Source organism: Lolium perenne, chromosome 5 (assembly GCF_019359855.2).
Source record: "Lolium perenne isolate Kyuss_39 chromosome 5, Kyuss_2.0, whole genome shotgun sequence".
Classification (NCBI taxonomy): domain Eukaryota; kingdom Viridiplantae; phylum Streptophyta; class Magnoliopsida; order Poales; family Poaceae; genus Lolium; species Lolium perenne.
In genome coordinates, this window is record NC_067248.2 from 157,703,777 (window position 1) to 157,722,148 (window position 18,372).

General features: G+C 45.9%; 3 protein-coding genes across 3 annotated transcripts; 1 reads left to right on the forward strand and 2 right to left on the reverse strand.

The window, feature by feature from the left end:
• Window positions 1–204: 204 nt before the first annotated feature.
• Window positions 205–582, reverse strand: LOC127303687 (dirigent protein 15-like). The gene has a single exon (XM_051334396.1). It carries the CDS (start codon window positions 580–582, stop codon window positions 205–207), a length of 378 nt encoding a protein of 125 aa, XP_051190356.1.
• A 1,186-nt stretch (window positions 583–1,768) lies between these two features.
• Window positions 1,769–3,149, forward strand: LOC127300336 (receptor-like protein 44). Its single transcript, XM_051330435.2, has one exon. It carries the CDS (start codon window positions 1,858–1,860, stop codon window positions 2,734–2,736), a length of 879 nt encoding a protein of 292 aa, XP_051186395.1. The 5' UTR covers window positions 1,769–1,857; the 3' UTR covers window positions 2,737–3,149.
• Window positions 3,150–5,905: 2,756 nt separating this feature from the next.
• On the reverse strand, window positions 5,906–9,499 carry LOC139831636 (uncharacterized). The gene is made up of 5 exons (XM_071820946.1): window positions 8,003–9,499; window positions 7,621–7,922; window positions 6,811–7,525; window positions 6,640–6,711; window positions 5,906–6,523 (listed from the first exon to the last, which is right to left on the reverse strand). Exons 1-5 carry the CDS (start codon window positions 9,497–9,499, stop codon window positions 5,906–5,908), a joined length of 3,204 nt encoding a protein of 1,067 aa, XP_071677047.1.
• Between the last annotated feature and the right edge of the window lie 8,873 nt (window positions 9,500–18,372).

Here is an 18,372-nt window from a genome sequence, read left to right on the forward strand (position 1 = left end):
GCATGGCCCGAGAAGCCCGGCCCGACCAGGCTAAAATGCACGAAAATGAAGGCCCAAGCCCAGCCCAAAGTGCAAGCCCGGCCCGGGATTTTCGGACCGGGCCATCCGGGTCAGGCTGCCCATGGCCAGATGTAGCCCTGATCAAGCCTAGCCTTGGGCCACTCGGAACGCAGCACGACCACCACAAGGAGGTCCCTGCTTGGCTTACAGAATTGGTTTCTTGAGAACATCACGCAATGAGCAGCCCTTGAATGGACCATTCGTCATCTCACAATCGACAGTTTCCAAGATCGTGTACCCATCTTTTCCTATTTCAATGTACATGTCTTGTGCATTGCCAACCACCTTAGATGTACTCGCAGGTCCCTCAGTGAGCGCGTAGATAGAGCTGAAGGGAACTAAGCCACGAGCCTGGGTTGTGGCATTGGTATTTTGTGCGACGAGGACCGAGGGTGGATCATTATTTTGGGTGTTGTGGAGGTAGAAGCGGAGCTTCTTCACCTCCCTGTTTCCACCAACCGGGCAAGCATTGCATTGGCGAGAAATAAGGAGGATTGTGAGAAGCAAGAATGGAATTCCCATCTTTTGTTCTTGACTTCTATGTGGCTTTCTATTTGTGAATTAGATGTGATTAGTGAGATGTTTCAGTATGTGTATTTATAGATGGGAGGTGGATATATTTCGGTATTCTACACATGGAAGTAATTAACGGTATAGAGAGGGTAGAGGGGCGAAGTCCTTTTTTTTGTTACCAAATTCTAAGGCAGCAACATGACTAATTGAGTGCAAATAATATGTACCCCATCCGTCCTCAAATAAGTGGACATCTAGCTGTAAACTTTCTCCATAAAAGAGTATACTCCTATCTTCCCAATGCACTTTAATTGCTTCTCTCTCGTCGCATGGAAATCAAATCCAATAATATTAAACATATATTCTTCTTGTTTTCTACATGCACTTCGCTTATTGGAGGTGAAAAAATTAAAGAGGAGAGATGCATGTTCCCAATGTATTTTTCGCTCCACTTCATAAGCACACTTTGTAGGAACATACTATTTTTGATTCCTCACTGATCAGATTTCCCTTATACACATGAAATTTTGTGACACTGAACTTATTGTATTTTTGTCTTACTAAAATCAATTTTAGTTTTGTTGACCCCTTTTCATGTTTTTGAACATGTAAATTCTACTTTAAGGTTGTAGAATAGGGTACATTATCTTATTTGTATAACAACCATGAATGCCAGATATATAGTTATTTCATTTTGTTTTCAAATACAGTATGAACTATGCCTAAAATGTGACTTGAGTTGTAAAGTGAAAAAAGTGAACTTTGATGGCAAAGTGGGCACACTCACAATTTTTTTTTTCTTTTGCAAAGCGGGCGCAATAAACAGCTTGTACTGCAATGTACGAAACAAAATAAAACTGAATCTACAGGTCCCACTAGACTTGGTGCTATGATGCAAAGTTCACATTTCAGTAGTATTTATATTTGGGATGGAAGTTGTTTAGACGTAGCTCAGCGCAATTTGATAAGACATAGAGGGGCGTGTGTGCGCTGTACGAGTCGGTTCTTCCTTCGTGGTGGTGTAAAGTAAGATCCGTGAGAAGAATGATAGTAAGAACATGATCCGATATGACTGGTGTTTTGAGAAGAATTATCATGTGGAAAATCAAGGTAGGAGTGGTAGAAAGATAACATTAAACCGAAAGGCACTGACTGGGTCCTATTGCAAAACGGACAAGCCGCCTTAGGACATTTCTATTGCCGGTGAGTGGCACACTCCCCCAAAATCTCCACTACCCACCGCCAGGAAGATCCCCTCCACCACCACCACCCCGCCGTCCCCAAATGTCCCAACCAAGCCGGCACCACCAGCAGCACCACCACTCCCACCTCCCGCCGCTCGCCGTCGCCGTGGCCGTCGCGGCCGCGCTGGCCCTGCTCCCTCCGCCGTCCGCCGCCGACCCGTACGACGAGGTGTGCCTGACGAGCCTGCAGCAGTCCCTCTCCCTGCGCAACTGGACGAAATCCTCCTTCGCGGCGCCCTGCGACGGCTTCATCTCCAAGCTCCAGGGCGTGACCTGCAACAACGGGCGCGTCTACAAGCTCGCCCTGCCGGGCCTCTCCCTGGCGGGCGCCATCCCGCCGGAGCTCTCCAACTGCACCAACCTCCAGTCCCTCGACCTCTCCTCCAACGCGCTGTCGGGCGCCATCCCGCCGGAGCTCTCCAAGCTGCTCAACCTGGCCGTGCTCAACCTCTCCGCCAACGCGCTGTCGGGCGCCATCCCGCGGGAGCTGGCCGGCTGCGCCTACCTCAACGTCATAGATCTCCACGCCAACCAGCTCTCCGGCCCCATCCCGGACGAGCTGGGCCTCCTGGTGCGGCTATCCGCCTTCGACGTCTCCTACAACCGCCTCTCCGGCCCCGTCCCGGTCCTCCTCGCCAACCGCAGCGCCGGTGCTGGGGCGGCGGCCGCGGGCGGGACGGCGGCGAGGTTCAACGCCAGCTCGTTCGCCGGGAACAAGGACCTGTACGGGTTCCCGCTGCCGCCTCAGCGCGGCCACGGGCTATCCGTGCTCACCATCGTCGGCATCGGCCTCGGCAGCGGCCTGCTCAGCCTCGTGCTCAGCTTCTCCGCCGTCTGCATCTGGCTCCGCTCCACCGACCGCACCGCCACCGCGCCCGGCGAGGAGGGAAAGATCTCGCACACCATGCCCGCCTACTGAAATCGTCATGCTGAATTGCTGATGCCTGTGGGTGGCGCTGTCGCAGATGCAACTGACGACTCATCAACTGTTTATTTAATTTAACCGCAGACGATAGATTTTGGGGTGGTAATCTGGTAAGGTTAGATTCTCTGAGCCAAGATTGGACCCTGGCGCTGGAATGCATGCTGGATCGACCAGAGTCTAGCAGCGCAGCCATCTCGTGTGTGCTGCGATCTCAGTGTCAGAAGTTAATCTAATTGGAGTTAATTTTCCATTCTTATCTTTATTTTAGTACGACTCACTGGAGTGAGTGATGAGAGGGACAGAGTTAGGCTTGATGACGTCCACCCGTGTGTGTAGAAAATTTGTTTTCTCCTCCATGGCAGCGAATTCTGACGCAGGTCTTGTTAACGATAATGCCATTCTAATCATCAGACGGTGTGCTCCTAGTTTATTCCAGTCACTCAGTCAGTCTTTGTGTGTGCTCGTGAGCTGTTCTCCAACCCCTTTTGATAAGGATGATGCCCAACTTAAACGGATGCAAAGTGATTATTTGCGTTCGGGCATTTAAAATTTGGGTCTGTCCACGGCCTAGTAGCCTGATGCAAATTGGTAGGGTTGTTCGCAGAGGTGCATTATCTACATAAATTTGGGGTCGAAATGCTCGCGCGTCCCCCCGTTGCTCCTACATGACTTGCCCGCCAGTGGCATAGAAGACACATCCACTCCCGCCACCCCAAATATCGTATTTGGGCGGCGACAAAACTCTTACCTAAGATGGACGTCGTCGCCGCCATGGAAGCTGATGAAGCCACCGTAATTACCACCCCAGCCAACCGAGAGACTGCACATATGGTGGCCTCAAAGCGTGTCGCCTTCGCTGGCGACGATACAAAGCTCAAGGTGCCGGAGAAGGTGCTGGGTAAATAGGAGAAGCTCGTCGAGACCAAGATGCAACGGGAGCGGCACCCACCCTATTGCACGGTTGAGGGAAGCCCAGCAAGCTGCTGATGCCACCGCGAGGGTGGCCACCTCGATGGCCCTGGATATGCAGGCCAAAGTCAACACCCATGTGAGGCTAGCGTCTATCATCACGGAGAACATGCTCCTCATCAAGCAAGAGGGAATCGTCGGCCATGCTCCCTAGGCCTCGTCGATGAGCTCTTTAAGTTCCTATCAGCTGGCACGACCACCTATGCAACACGACCATCAATTTAAGTGAAGTCTTGCTCAGAGGACAACAGATCATGGTCGCCGATTTAAGCAGCATGGATGTGGACTAAAGATTTTGATTCAAGAAGAAGCGAGTCTTTCTACCTTTGCTAGTCATGGCCCTCTTGTGCCCTTTTTTCTGCTTCATTTGGTTTTCTACTAAGTAAACTTTGTTATGGATTAAATTAGGCGTAATTTGAGCCAGTAATGCCGCGGTTTAAATGTCCTCAGTGTTTTTGAATTGCCTTTTTGTGATGCATTTATTTAATTCAAACATAACTGGGCCAGGTATAAAAAAGCGCAGCGAATTTCGTATACGCAGCCTGATCCAATCGAATACAGATAGCCATTTTTAATGACCGAAATACTGAAATAGCCTCAGCTCAAAAAAAAAAAAAAGCTTCTTTGTTGCGATCAGAAGAAAGCGGTGGCTGAAGTTGTAAAGAATTGCGTGAGTGGCAGGCGCACTGACTGGCAGTGGCGCTTTGCTTTACTGTTCCGGCAGCAGCGTCATCATGTCGAGTGTTGAAGAAGCTTCAGCGACGGACGGCTTTCGGCTGACACACATGTCAAGACGCAGCCCACGTAAAATGAGTTAAATCCATCATTAGTAACTAAACTTGTCACGCAAAGTCAATTCAGTCATCGTACTCAGCGAATACTATTTTGTGGTCATCGAATACGTGCTGAAGTGCCACAGACGGTCACTGCTCAAAATGTAGCATGGTATTTGCTGACATGGCTGTACGTGGGTCCTAGTGTCAGGTAACCTAACGTTTAGTTGGAGAAACAAATGGAGGTTGTAGGGGGTTATGTGCAAAAGCATCGTTGGCTGCTCGATCAGGGCCGAGCGACCAAATCGTTGACTGAGATTTCCCCTCCCATCCAATCCCCTGCTCGACCCTAGTTCGGCTACCGTAGCGCCGGAGCTCCACCGCAGGTCGCGAGCTGCTAAACGGAGCGGCGCCGTTTCACCACCATGTCCAGAGCAAGCTACTCCGTTCATCACTCCGCCGGCGGCCCCGTCCGTTTCCGCGTATTCGCTGCCCAGATTGCGTGCAGTCAACATGATGGTCTGAGTCGTTCAGATGGCGGAAGTGTTGTGCTGTGTGTGAAGAAGTGAACTGAAGTTGATGGATTTAACTCTTTCTTCAAAGCGGTGTGTGGTGTTAGTGGTTGAATGAATGTAGTGGTTGAATGAATGTAGTGGTTGAATGAATGTAGTGGTTGAATGAATGTAAAGATTAAGCTTGTTTGGCTATTTGATCAAACCAGCGTCGTTTGTGAAATGGATGTGTGTATTTAATTTGAAAAAATTAAGCTTGTTTGGCTAGCTGAATAGATGTAAAACTGAGCTTATTTGGCATGACATGAACAAGTCACAGTCGGTTGAATCACATGACAAAACTCAGTCAGGCCAATCACATGAACAACTCACAGTCAGGTCAAACAGTAAACTGAACCATTGCCTGAAATCATTGCTTCACATGAACAACTCACTGTGGCTGTAAATACCAACAATACTAATGTAATGAGAAATATGTTTTTCAGAAAGAACAACGGGAAGCACTAAACACTAATTTTGCAAACGTTTCAGAACTGAAATAGGTAAATGAAAAGGAGCTAGGACATCTGCAACAAGTAGTATACATTGTTTCTTGATAGTTCATCAAAATCCAACTTGGGTACTGATAAAATCAGAATTTTGACAGAAAAATGATCATCAGCTGAAAATGAAAGTATAGCATTCAAGCTTTCAAATGGGCACGCCAAAATAGGCTTTCAAATACAGACAACTCAAACTAAATTCCACTGATAAATAAGAATCAATTATGTCAAACTAAAGTCCACTCTTTTCACACAAGATCCAGAACAAAGTTCTCCACGAAACCGTGCACTGCTTAGCATGTTAGATATAAAAACGAAAAAAATTGTGAGATATACCACATTATATAGTCTGCCATAAAGCTTAACACTACACATTTTTCGTGGGAGCTCTGAACTCATCGAACATATTGACCTTTTTGGCTTGCCGAGGGACCAATGCAACCTGATCATCTGGGACATGAGTAGCTCTCTGTGCATCTATTTGAGCAGCTCTTTGTGCTTGTCTCTGGGCCTCCTTTTGTTGAGCTGCAAGCTTCTTTGCTTCTATTTTTTTCTCCGTGGCTTCTTTCTTTTTTTTCTCAGCTAGTTCTTTCCTTACTTCTGCTATAAACTTCCTAGTCTCTTCTCTAGCCTTCTTGGTCAGTTCAGCATCTTGCCTTCTCTTCTCCCTTTTCTCTGCAGCCTCTCTAGCTTTGACCTGAGCATGTTCTGCCTTCCTTTTTTCCTGCTCAAGTTTCTTCTTGGCAGCCTCCTCTGCTTTCTTTACCTCTGCTGCATACTTTGCTTCAAGTATAGCTATTTTTCTGTCTTCATTTTCCTTGGTCTTTTGTTGTTGCATTTGTAGAAGCCTTTGAGCCAGTTCTCCTTGCCTAATTGTGGTACTAGTAGGCTGTGTAGGTGCTCTTTGGTTGAGCAAGTTTTGTGCGGCTGAGATGAAAGATGAATTAGGAGTAGGCCTCACTTCAATGTTCCGATGCACTGGCCTCTGCAATTGCAGTGTACAAATTAGCAGTTCTGACTCACAGCAAATGCAGTGAGTAATTCATTGAATTAGAACTGTACCATAGATTATGATTGACAGAAAAATGATCTTTTACTAACCTGGTCAATCAACTGGTTGACAAGTAGGTCTGGTTGGCTGTCAGTACTAATGTTAACAATAGGGATTTGGTCCTACAAGTGATATTACTGTTATTTACAGATTTGGTTCATAAATATAGACATGTACGGTAGTTCCACCATAGAGAAGTAAAAATGGACTGATCATCTAACCTGTGGTATGACAGGTTCTTCCGTAGAATTTTCTCCAGCACTGACATTCTCTTGAGGTTTATTAGGTGGTGGAAGACCCTCTTTAAACCATTTGCAACCTGCTCTGTTGTGATCTGGGAAACCACAGTAGCTGCAATGCATGATTACACCATGCCTTGACATTTTTTTACCTCCACCTCTCGCATCAACCTCTCCAGGAGCCTTCCTTCTACTCTTTGTTGGTCGGCCAACATGTTTTGTATACAGTGGTGGAGATATAGGAGGACCATGCATCTTCTGCCACTCTGTCCTGTCTAAGCATGGGAACACTATGTTTCCATAAGCCTTTTTGTGCATCTCCACTGAATAGCAGTTGTCAACTAGTGTTATGGGATCAATGTCATCATGCCTTAAGCATGATATGGCATGTGCACAAGGGATCCCTGTCTTCTGCCACCTCATGCAAGAACAGGTTTTTTGCTCCAAATCAACTACATAGTCCACTGGTTGAGATGAAACTAGTTCTCCCACGGCAAACAGACCATCTCCAGCTGCATCAGCATACACATTATTTGATAGCTCAATGTTCTTCTCCACCTTTTTTCGTATCTTCGGACAAATAGGACCAGGCCAACTTTCTGCATCTTTTAGTTTGGTGTAGTTTCTGGTCATTATCTGTGATTTAACCCTTTCAAACATTGAGAGCAAAGGTAGTTCTCTTGCTTCTAGGATGTATCTGCCCAACATAAATCATAGTTCATACTTAACATCATAATACTTTCATCATGCTAATTGTAGAAAATACAAAATGTACTAGATTTAAGGACTTACTTATTAAAAACCTCGCAGTTGTTGTTGAGGAGGATGTCACACTTTGGCAGGTCACTCTGAAAAGCTTTGACCCAAGTTTTGGGATCCAAATTGTCCAACCACGCATGAGCATCAACATTTAGTACTCTCATTTCCTCCATGTGTGTGTCAAATAGTGCAACTGTGTTGCTTCTAGCAATCTTCCATAGTTGATTCTTCAAGACATCTCCTTTGAACAATTGTTGGAAATTCTGCCACATATGCCTCACACAGAACCTGTGTTCCGAATCTGGAAATACATCTTTCACGGCATTAATGAGGCCCTGCAATATAAGAACAATAGGTTAATTACTGAGAAATGAAGAATTTTTCATCATTTACAATCGAGTATCATCATTTATACCTTCTGCTTGTCTGACATAATAGTCCAAGGGGCCGTGTTGATAATTCCTAGATCACCCTTCAGGGTCTCTAGAAACCATTTCCAAGAATTTGTGTCTTCTACTTCTACTGCAGCTATAGCAATTGGGAAGATACAATCATTTGGATCCATCCCAACAGCTGTAAGCAACTGCCCTCTATATCTTGTCTTGATGTGGCATCCATCAATGAAGATAACAGGCCTGCAACCTTCTAGAAAACCTCTTTTGGATCCCTCAAGACACATGTAGCATTGCTTAAATCTGGCATTTTCATCAAGAGAAATATAGAATGAACTGCCTGGATTACTCCTCCTAATCTCATTTGCATAGTCCCAAAGGATCTTGTACTGTTGTTCTTCGTCTCCATAAATAACTTTCATGGCCACTCGCCTAGCCCTCTGCAATTTGCTCCTTCCTGGTGTCATGTTCCAACCTTTCTGAACAACCCTTGAGAAGTTCTTTAGATTCATGTCTTGATCGGCCCTAAAGCTCTCTAAGTACTTCTCTGCTATGAAGTTAGCTGTGAAAGAATATACTTTCCACTTTCCACTACAAGTATGCTTCGGCTCATATCTCTTGATCATGTACCCCTTTGTCCTGATATCATATGAAGCCCAAAGATACCAACTACATTGCTTACCACACTTTGCATTTACCCTTTTTTTGTCATTTACTGGAAATTTAATATCCTTTCTGTGAATGCAGCTATAAGTCCTGACTGCTTTCCTAAGCAACTCAACTGAAGAGAAAACTTGGCCAACATAAAACTTGGGATTAGTTAGATCAGCCTCTGTGAAAAATTTGAATCTCAAATGCACTGTTTCATCATCAGATTCGGGTGCCCATAGGTCCTCTTCATCTGACTCATCATCTTCTATTTGATTCTTGGCTTGCTCTTTATCTTTTGAAACACAACTCTGAACTTGAACTTTGACAACAGAACTCTGAACTTTGCCCTTCGCAGAAGCAAACTTGCGCTTCAAGACCGAACTCTGAACTTGGTCATCATCAGACTCCTCATCTACATTGTCTGCATACAAATCATCATCACCTTTACTAACCTCATAATCTGAGTCAACACAGTCAAAGTCGGAGTCATTTTCAGCATCACTCTCTTTATCTTCTGTAGATACTTTGCTAACAGGTTCAGAGATTGTTCTCTTTCTACTACTCTGCCTTGTTCTACCAGGAACACACTTTGCATCTTGTACATCAATTTGGCTAGTTGGCGTCTCAGGTTGGGTGCTGGTGCATGATTTCGAAGGGCTGATTACAGGGGGCAATGGAGCAACTGGAAAATGCACAACATCATCACAATTCTTGAAGCTCATACTCTGATCATGATCCAAATAAATCTTGAAGTAGTGCTGTCCAATGCCAACTAGAGTATTCATAAAATTGGTGCCCACTTCATCTCTTATCTCCCTCAACCCATTGTTCTCTATAGTCAGCATTGGAATGCAATAGAAAACCTTCATTCTCCCTGCTAGCTCATACCCTATTTCTTCGACAATGTTCTCAAGCAATAAAGGAGACCACATCAGAGTGTCTATTTGATCATAGTAGATAATGTGGCCATCAACATAAGACCTGTTGCAACCATTGCCCACAAAAAATCCACCATGATTGATTTCGATTGTGAAATATGAACTACATCGACCTGCCAATTCAAAATTTCATAATATAAGTACTGAATCCATGAACAAATACAGTTGAGTCAATCCTTTTTACCTACTGTAACCTTGATTAAATGAAAGCCAATTGCAAACATCTGTACACTTCATCACTATCTGATCCATGTGAACAATTTCGCTTCATAAGATCCTTTCTTTAGCGAAAACCTACAGGTAAACCGCTTCCAAACCCCACCCAAATCCCTACTCAAACCATACGCCACAGATTCCTCTAACAGCTAGCAGGACCACATACATTACCCGAAATCAACCACATGAACCCTATACAGTGGCGGAGGACGAAAAAATATTAAGGTAGGGCGAAATCTTAACATAAAAGATTGATGCAAAAAATCGAGTTTTACTATGGCTTATTTGTGATATGATTGAAACCTTATTTATAAATAAGTATTGAGATGAAACCACTTAACTAATTAAAATTAATGTATCCATATATTTTGGAAATAGTTAACTAATTACAAAATAATCGATAGTCTACACTCTACATGCCCAGAACATGGTGCTCATCGTGCATATGTTTGTTCTCCAACTCATGCCCAACAGGCCCGATTACAGCCCACTTCCTCACTTCCCCTTTCTTCTCCAAACGCCCTGGAACTAAGGAACGAACTAACTAACTCACGAACAGAGGACCGTACAGATGAACTGATCGATCGGATACATACATATACTTGAGTTTTCGTCAAAAATCAAGGTACGGCGGCCGCATTACCTCGCCCTACTGGGTCCTCCGCCCCTGACCCTATATCTACAGAAAAGCCATGGATTGGAGGAGAGATTGATAGCTATCGGGCACAGGAGATTAAAATCGGGCGCGAGATCGATAGCTACTAGAAAAGCCATGGACAGAAAACCCGTGGGCTTACCATACACGGGCGCGGGAGCTCCTTCCGGACGCCGACGAGGAGACATCGCTGCCTCGGAGCACGACGACAGCACGCGCGCCTGACTCCCTCACCTTGCCGCCGACGAAATCCGCTGGCGATCCACGGCAGCAACGATCCCAATGGTGCTGCGGCGGTTACTGCATCCTCCCCTTCACCTAGGAACGATCGATAGGGTCAAGTTATACTGGTGAACACCTGAGCACTTAATGATGGAATGTCTAAGGGCCTAAACGCTAATAATCGATCGCTACTTATCGCCCATGCGCTAATGCGACACTGACGGCGGGTCTCACAAATCCTCAAGTGATCCCATACAAAGGCTTGCCTGAGCTAGTGACCGTCTGTAACACTCCTTCACGTATTCAATTACCGTATATAGGTATTCCGTAAGTACAGTGACTGAATTGACTTTGCATGACAAGTTCAGTTACCGCTGATGGATTTAACTCACGTAAAATCATCGTACGTCCGCGCGGCGGGCGATTCCGTGCTGGTGTGGATATATGAATGCACAAGTGGGATGCCGCGATTGGGTTGCTCCGCTTCGTGCGTGTGCCTGCCCACTAGCGATGTCAATTTCCTATCAGCTTTTCTGCCTTCCACTTCCACTCGGACACCGATGACACCGGATTAGTCTCGAGGTCCAGATTAAATTTGGACTAGGATTGGGGTCCTTGCCATCGTCTTAGAGCATCTTCACCGCCGCCTTTCAAATAGGCGATGGTAGGTTCGCTGGTAGAGCTTTATTGAGGGCGCTGGCTGGGTTTCTCCATTTGGGGAACGGTTCCCACACCGGCATCCCTTAAATGGGTGCTCCTAAAATCTTTTGTTTTTTTACAATATTTTAGAAGAATATTTTAATCACATAAAATTATTCATATAATATTTTTTCATAGTTTACATAAATAGAAAAAATATCCGTACAATAATTTAAATTAAATCATGCGTTGTTAGTGGCTCCTCTCCTCGTCCACAAATGCGTAGCCAGATCTGCCTGAAGTTAAGCATGAACACCTGCATCTCAGATTTCTTGGTGCATGTGAAGGAAATCGGCAAATTGTTGGAGTACATGCTCTACTTCAGCAAGAGGCCACTGATAATCAAATGGTTGATCATCATGCACAGGTTCGCCGCGCTCGCTCTCAATGATCATATTGCGCATGATCACACATGTGTGCACCCCAAAAGCACGCTCAACGTCCTTGAGAGCTGCTTCCTGTCATGTTGCAAAATAAGTGTCTCCCTCAGCACATATGTAGCTTATGTTGTATAGATACCATCAGCTAGATAGTACCCCTTGTTGTATGCGTGGCCATTTACCTCAAAGTTCACGGCAAGAGCTTCTCCCTCAGCTAGCCTGGAAAATAGCGGAGAGCACCGCATCATGTTTGTTCCTACCATGCCAAAGAAAGCATGCCAAATCTAGAGATCATAGTCTACCACCGCCTCGAGAATGACACTGCACTCACCAATATGCCCCGTGTCCCTTGCCAAGCAAAAGGGAATTCTTCCAACCCCAATGCATACAGTCGTTGCTTCTGAGCATCCCAGGAAACCATCGGGATCCATTTTATTCCAGGATTTGAGCTATATCATCTACCCTTGGTGCTCTCAAATAATCCCCACCAAACACCGCTATGACGGCTCGGCAAAACCTGTAGATAGTCTTTGAACATGTCGAATCCGCCATGCGCATGTAGTCCTTGGTTGTATCTGGAGGAGCTCTGTATGCAAGATAGCGCATTGCAGCAGTGCATTTTTTGAATTAAGGAGAAGCCCCACAAACCTATGCAATCTTGCTTGCTCATGAAATAGTCCTCGTACTCCCTGACGCTTAAGAAAATCTTCGTGAACAGATCCTTGTTCATCCTAAACCGGCGCCAAAATTCCTTTGGCGTATGAGTGGCATCTTCGGCGAAGTAGTCACACTCAAGCAACATGGCGCCGGCTTGACGATGGTGGTTGACGTTCTTCCTCTTGCATGGCCTTGAACCGCCGAGTCGAGGCACAACCAGCAAGGGCTGGCGAATACGGAGGAGGCTCGCCAGAATCAGCTGCTGCTGCTGCCGCCGAACAGCGGCAATATTCTCCTACTCTATGACTAACTGCACCAACATGTCGTCGTCGTTGTCCATCACGGCAATCCAACAAACACCTTGCATGCGGGAGGTTGGGCGTTTGGGCAGCGGTGGCGACGACCTCTATTTCGGCTGAAAGAGCGGTGGCTGGTTGAGGGAATGGCGATGGTGTCGATGGCCGGCGGTTTTTGGACAGGCGGGGTGGAAGGCAATAGGGGACGTGACTGCGATGGCGGTGATGGGTGGGAGTTGGCTCGGGCAGGGCTGGGAGGAGGGGGGAAACCTGGCTGGCAGAAGGGCCCCGCGGGTGCTCTCCTACGTGGACGAGGGTGTTGGCGCCCCCGATTCGCACCATTTGCGAAGGGGCCGGTACGGGGTTGCTGACGCTTCTATTGGGCTGGACACGGTGTCGGTGCTTTATTAGGCGCGTCGGTGTGAGTCCAAAAACAGTGTCGCCCCCAAATCACTATTGGGGCCGCTATCGGGGCCGCCGGTGGATCTAAGTTCATTTTTGTCTGACCGATTGAGCAACTTTTTTCTGTTCTCGTTTCACGTGGACGAAAATGAACACATGTGTTTCATTTGTATCGGTTTGTTGGAGATACCCCTAGAATATCTCAGTTTTGTATCTCAAAGGGCTATTGAGCGCGTCGGACAAAAAGTCGCGCCTAGTTATGGCCCCAAACAGAAATCTTGTCTGGCGCAATCTAGTAGCTTGTCCGGTATACCTAGGCCATTCCCGATCCATAAGGGACGTGTTGGGCTTGCCGGATCTAAGTTGAGCCATTGGCAACTTCCCATAATATCAGCGACTACTCCCGAGGTGGAGGCATGCAAGACATCTCGTCGGTGATACGCCTTCCACACGAGTTGCCGCTGCGCCTTCCCCATGTGGTACCGACTTTAATGCACACCGCCCTTTCTCCTCCTCTCCCCTCCTCGTCTCCGGCTACAAAAGCCCAACCATCGCGCGTTGAACCTCGCACTCGCCTCCCTCACTCACCTTCGCCTCCTAGCCACAACCTCCTAGCCACAATGTTGTTGAAGGGCTAGGGTCGCACGAAAGTTCCACCCTTATCGGTGGCAATCGAGCAGCGGGAGATGCGCAAATTAAGCAAGATGCATGTGTCTGCAGACAGTGCGGAGAGGCTAGTGCATGCATAGCGGGCCAATGGGAAGAACGACGACGAGGTTGGCCCGTGTGCTCCTGCCCGCTTTTAATTTAAATTAAGTCTTTCTTCCATTCAACTTTATAATATATAAGAAAGTTTTTATTTATGTCAAATTTAGTGCTTTTCTTCTATCCATTTGAGGGCCGCCGCTGAGCAGAGAGCCCTGCCCCCAAAGCGGCAACACGCATCGGCGCCCCCCATTCGATATGTTTGGCGCTAGTGTCAGATGCCGGTTTGAGGGGCGCCGCTAGGATGCTCTTAGGACTACTTTGCATAAGAATCTTGGGATTGCGGTTAAAAGGATAGAATGGGATACATTTATATGGCATCCGTTACATATGAATCTCAATATAATCTTAACCCTCATTTTATTTCCTTTGAGAAGTCTAGCGCACCTGTCCTTAGTCGAGGGAAATTCCTCTATTTGCTTCCTATGCACCATCCAAAGATAAATGTTATGAAATTTCTAGGCACCATCCAATGACACAAGATACATAATTCATGAGTTTTCAAATTCCGTAGGAATTCACCTCACATGGTGTTTCAATCATGTGATTTTTGGTATTCATATGTTTTAATCCTACGGTCCAATTAGCCTTTAGGTGGGAATGCCATTTCTTCCACGTATCTACATTTTATAATCGTGCGAAGCAAAAGGGCTTGGTCCAATGAATCAATCCATCAATCAAATCTTTTTCATTTGACTTAGTAATTTTTTTTTTTTTGCATGCTAGAGATAAGAAGGAAAAAAACTCACTTATTAGTGTCACTACAGATACGAACTAATTATTTGCATGATAAGCTGGTTAAGTACTTTCATATATATGAGTGTGTGAGACTAATTAATTAAGAGTGGAACCACCTTAACACGTGGGAAGAAAATATGCAAAACCAGTGGGGAGTCCAGTTCTCCTTTAATTGTTTTTTCTTTTCTTGTTTTTCCCTTGGCTTTTATTTATTTATATTTTGTTCCCTTTTCCTTTTTGTTTTTTATTTTTTTATTAAAAATCAAATGAATATTTTTATTTTATAATAATAGAGTTACTTGTGAATCTCATAACTAATTATTTTCAGTTTTGTGAATATGTTTCTCTTATACGAATACTTTTTCGACTCACAAATAATTATCTTAATCTATACTAATAATTTTATAAACCTCGTGAACATTTACTTTTGAACTCTATGAACATTTTGCATCTACACCTCTGGATCGAGGAAGAAACGAGAGAGAACGAGATCGAGTTGTTTCCAAAACGAAAAGGTTCCAGCTTTTGTTCTGTTTCACGGTCCGGACTTTCGACGAAGATCCTCGCCGGCACAGACCATCCCAGAAGGCAGTTCTTGTTCCAGTATATGCAAAACTTCACCCTCTTTCTACTGGTCTTTGAATCATCCCAAACGGTGCAGTATCGGCGTCGCCATCTTCAATCGAATTTCAGTCCAGAAACTGTTTTCAGATTTCAGTTCAGTGTCGCTGTTTCGACGTCCCGTTTTCCGGCGAGCTTCTCCGTCGTGTTCGTGCACCGTTTCCACTATTTTCTGTACCTCTCGAATCACGGCACAATCCTCTTGCACAAACCCTTTTGTTTCGCTCAAAACGGTTCCCAGATTCGTCGTGGCCGAAGCTTTAAAATCTGTGCAGTTTCGCGTCTACAGGAATCGCTGCTGCAGCTCGTCGGTTCGTGCTGTACAGTTTCAGTTTTCAGATGCAGTTCGCTGTATCGTCGTTCCGTTTTCCGGCGAGCTTCCCAGTCGACACCGTGCACGTTTTTGACCCAAACCAACTCCACTCGACTCAGGGCACATCCAGTTTTCTCATCTAGTCAAGATCCCTGCAGTAGGCCCTCCAGTTTGCTCGTCATCTTCAATCGAAGTCGCGTCTAGGAGCTGTTCAGTTCGGTCTGCAACTGTCAAAAGTTTCAGTCAAAGCCGTTGGCTTCCTTTACCTAGGATGCATACAACGTAGTTTCAAATCTGATACAGCAGCCCACTGGCTACCGCCCCTGTTCTTGACCGTGGAGAAATGTGTTCGAATCCCCTGGGCTCTCGCAATAAAGTCTAATCTTTTTATTTTTCACCCTGGATGGTGTCAGTGGCAGCAGCCCCACCTGTTTGAGTCTGTGGCTAGTATCAGATCGGTGCAAATAGTTTTTCCCGCTCAAATTTCAAATCCTTTTTCAGCAAATTCACAATCAGATGGGTTTTCATTTGTTTCATAATTCCACTTTTACAAATCCAAATGAAACAAACTTTATGTCCATTTTGATCGGAAAAACATGAGGAACATGAATATGTCATCCATACATCTGTTTGCATCTTGCATCATGTCGTGACGTGATAGTTTGTGCATTTCACCTCACATAACATGCGGAGTATTTCGGATATCCACCTAAGGTTTCCCCCGCTCCGTTTAAATTGGAAGTAGCTCACCCCTACCATGTTATACCATCCTATTCAACCCTTAAATTTGCCGGTAGAAATGCAACTTCAACCTAATTTGTTTGTCCGGGGTTCCGACTCCGATTAAACTGGATAAGTTGCATTGCACCATATCTGCCATGTCATGCATGTCATCTTGATCATGCTGGATCTTCTTTATCCGTAGTATAGTAAGCTTGCATACGTTGTGTGTTCCAGCATTTGCTTCTTCCCGGATAGGATCGCGAAGTGGTGTGATGAGATACGACAAGTTCTCCGGATGTTCCTCGGCAACCTTCAACAGGCAAGCATTTTCCCTATACTCCTATCCCTACAGGAGTCACTCACCTATTTTATTTTGCCTTCTCCCTCATGCTATCCTTACGTTGCGTTCTTGTCACGTGTCCCTTCCACTTGTTACCTCAAGCAGCCCATATTGCCACCACCAACCACCAACCTCCTACAGCTGTTATCGGGTCTGCCTTGCGAGTCGTAGTGCATGCTAGTGCTGTTTATATCTCGTTACCGTTACCGCTATCTTATCGGGTTATCAGTTGGGGAACATGACACATGGTTTATGGTTATATCTGTTGGAAGTATCATGGTTACTTGTTAATAATTGTTAGCGGAGACATCGGTGGGTCAGTTGCTCGTTTTATGGTGGCTCACTTGTGTTTCTTTAAAGCTTAGGACCCGAGTTCCTGTTATCTGTTCCGAGACTGAGCGCTCTAACCACACGTGGGTATGCCTATGGGTCTCCCCTCGACCACTGCCGGAATCTACAGCTTTGTCCAGTGGCCACAACTAGTTTATATGTTTTCCTTTGGTTATTTGCGTGCATGCCAGCTTGTTACTTATTTATTTTGGGAAGCCCCTGGGTGCCTTGTATCCCTTGTTTCTGGTATGCACGTATAGGTGCGGCACGAGCGTTTATCGCGTGCTGAAGCGGGTCATTGCCCCAGTGTGTGTTTTGACCCTCAGAAGTCGTGGTCGCAAATAGCTAGGTCCGCTTTGGAGATTCGGCCAGACTTCGATACGGGTTTAACTTAGTTAGGTGGCTTCCTGGACATTGTTGTCGTGAAGGAGAGTGCGTGTCGTGATACCCTTCCCTTGCTCGGTTGGGTTGATTGTGCGTGTGGGTATATTTGGGCACCCCTGCAGGGTTACATCTTATCGATAAGCCGCATCCGCGGTTATGGACGACTTGGAGCTGTATGACTCGACCATAGACAACTTACACCTGTTGTTTATCAAAAATAACTTGCGTAGTAAGTTAGCACAACTTCAATAATAAATGGTTAAAACTTGACAACCGTGTGAGTGCCTTTGTAAGTACTTCTTGGCGAAGGGGGAACACATCAGCTGTGTTATGTTTGCAGAGTATAGAACTGTTAGTTTATCAGCTCTTTCACCTTCTTTGGTTAGACGAATGTAGTAGAGTGTCTCTATAGGTTTGTAGTGCCTGCGCGCTGCCGCTTAACCCCACCATATTTCCTATGACGTTCCTCTTGCGTCCTCTAAGTCCCCTGCGTGCCTCAAGTACAAAGGACGACTGGTTGACGAATGCTTATACGTCTTGAAGTCTTGTTAAGTACGAACCCGTACTTATTGCTGCTTCTACGGGACATAATCGGGCAGGTATGAAGATATATTCGATGAAGACGACGCTAGCAAGGTTACCCTTCCGGCTTGGCCTGGGCAGGGTTATGGATGCCATCGTTTTATCTTCAGGACTCTTAGTCCAATTTGTATCTTGTCCGTACTCGGACATATTTGATCTTCTGTATGATTTGAATCTTGTGTTGTATATTTGTATCTTGACTCGTTGGAGTCGTTGTTGTAATATATGTTTCTTGTGGGCTCTATTGTAATCTTATTGTAATGTTACCGCTCGTGATTGATTCCACCCGCATCGCGTGCATGCTTCGGCGTGTACGAGGCGCTTGGTGGTGCGTCTCCTAAAATCGATATCGTGCGGATTTCGGCGGATTCGCTGGGATCCTCATGGTACCGGTTCTACGCAGCCGCGGCCGCCCCTGTAGCCGCCCCGCAGCCGACGCCGCCGCCCCTCCCCCCATCGTGAGTCACCGCCGGTCGGTCCG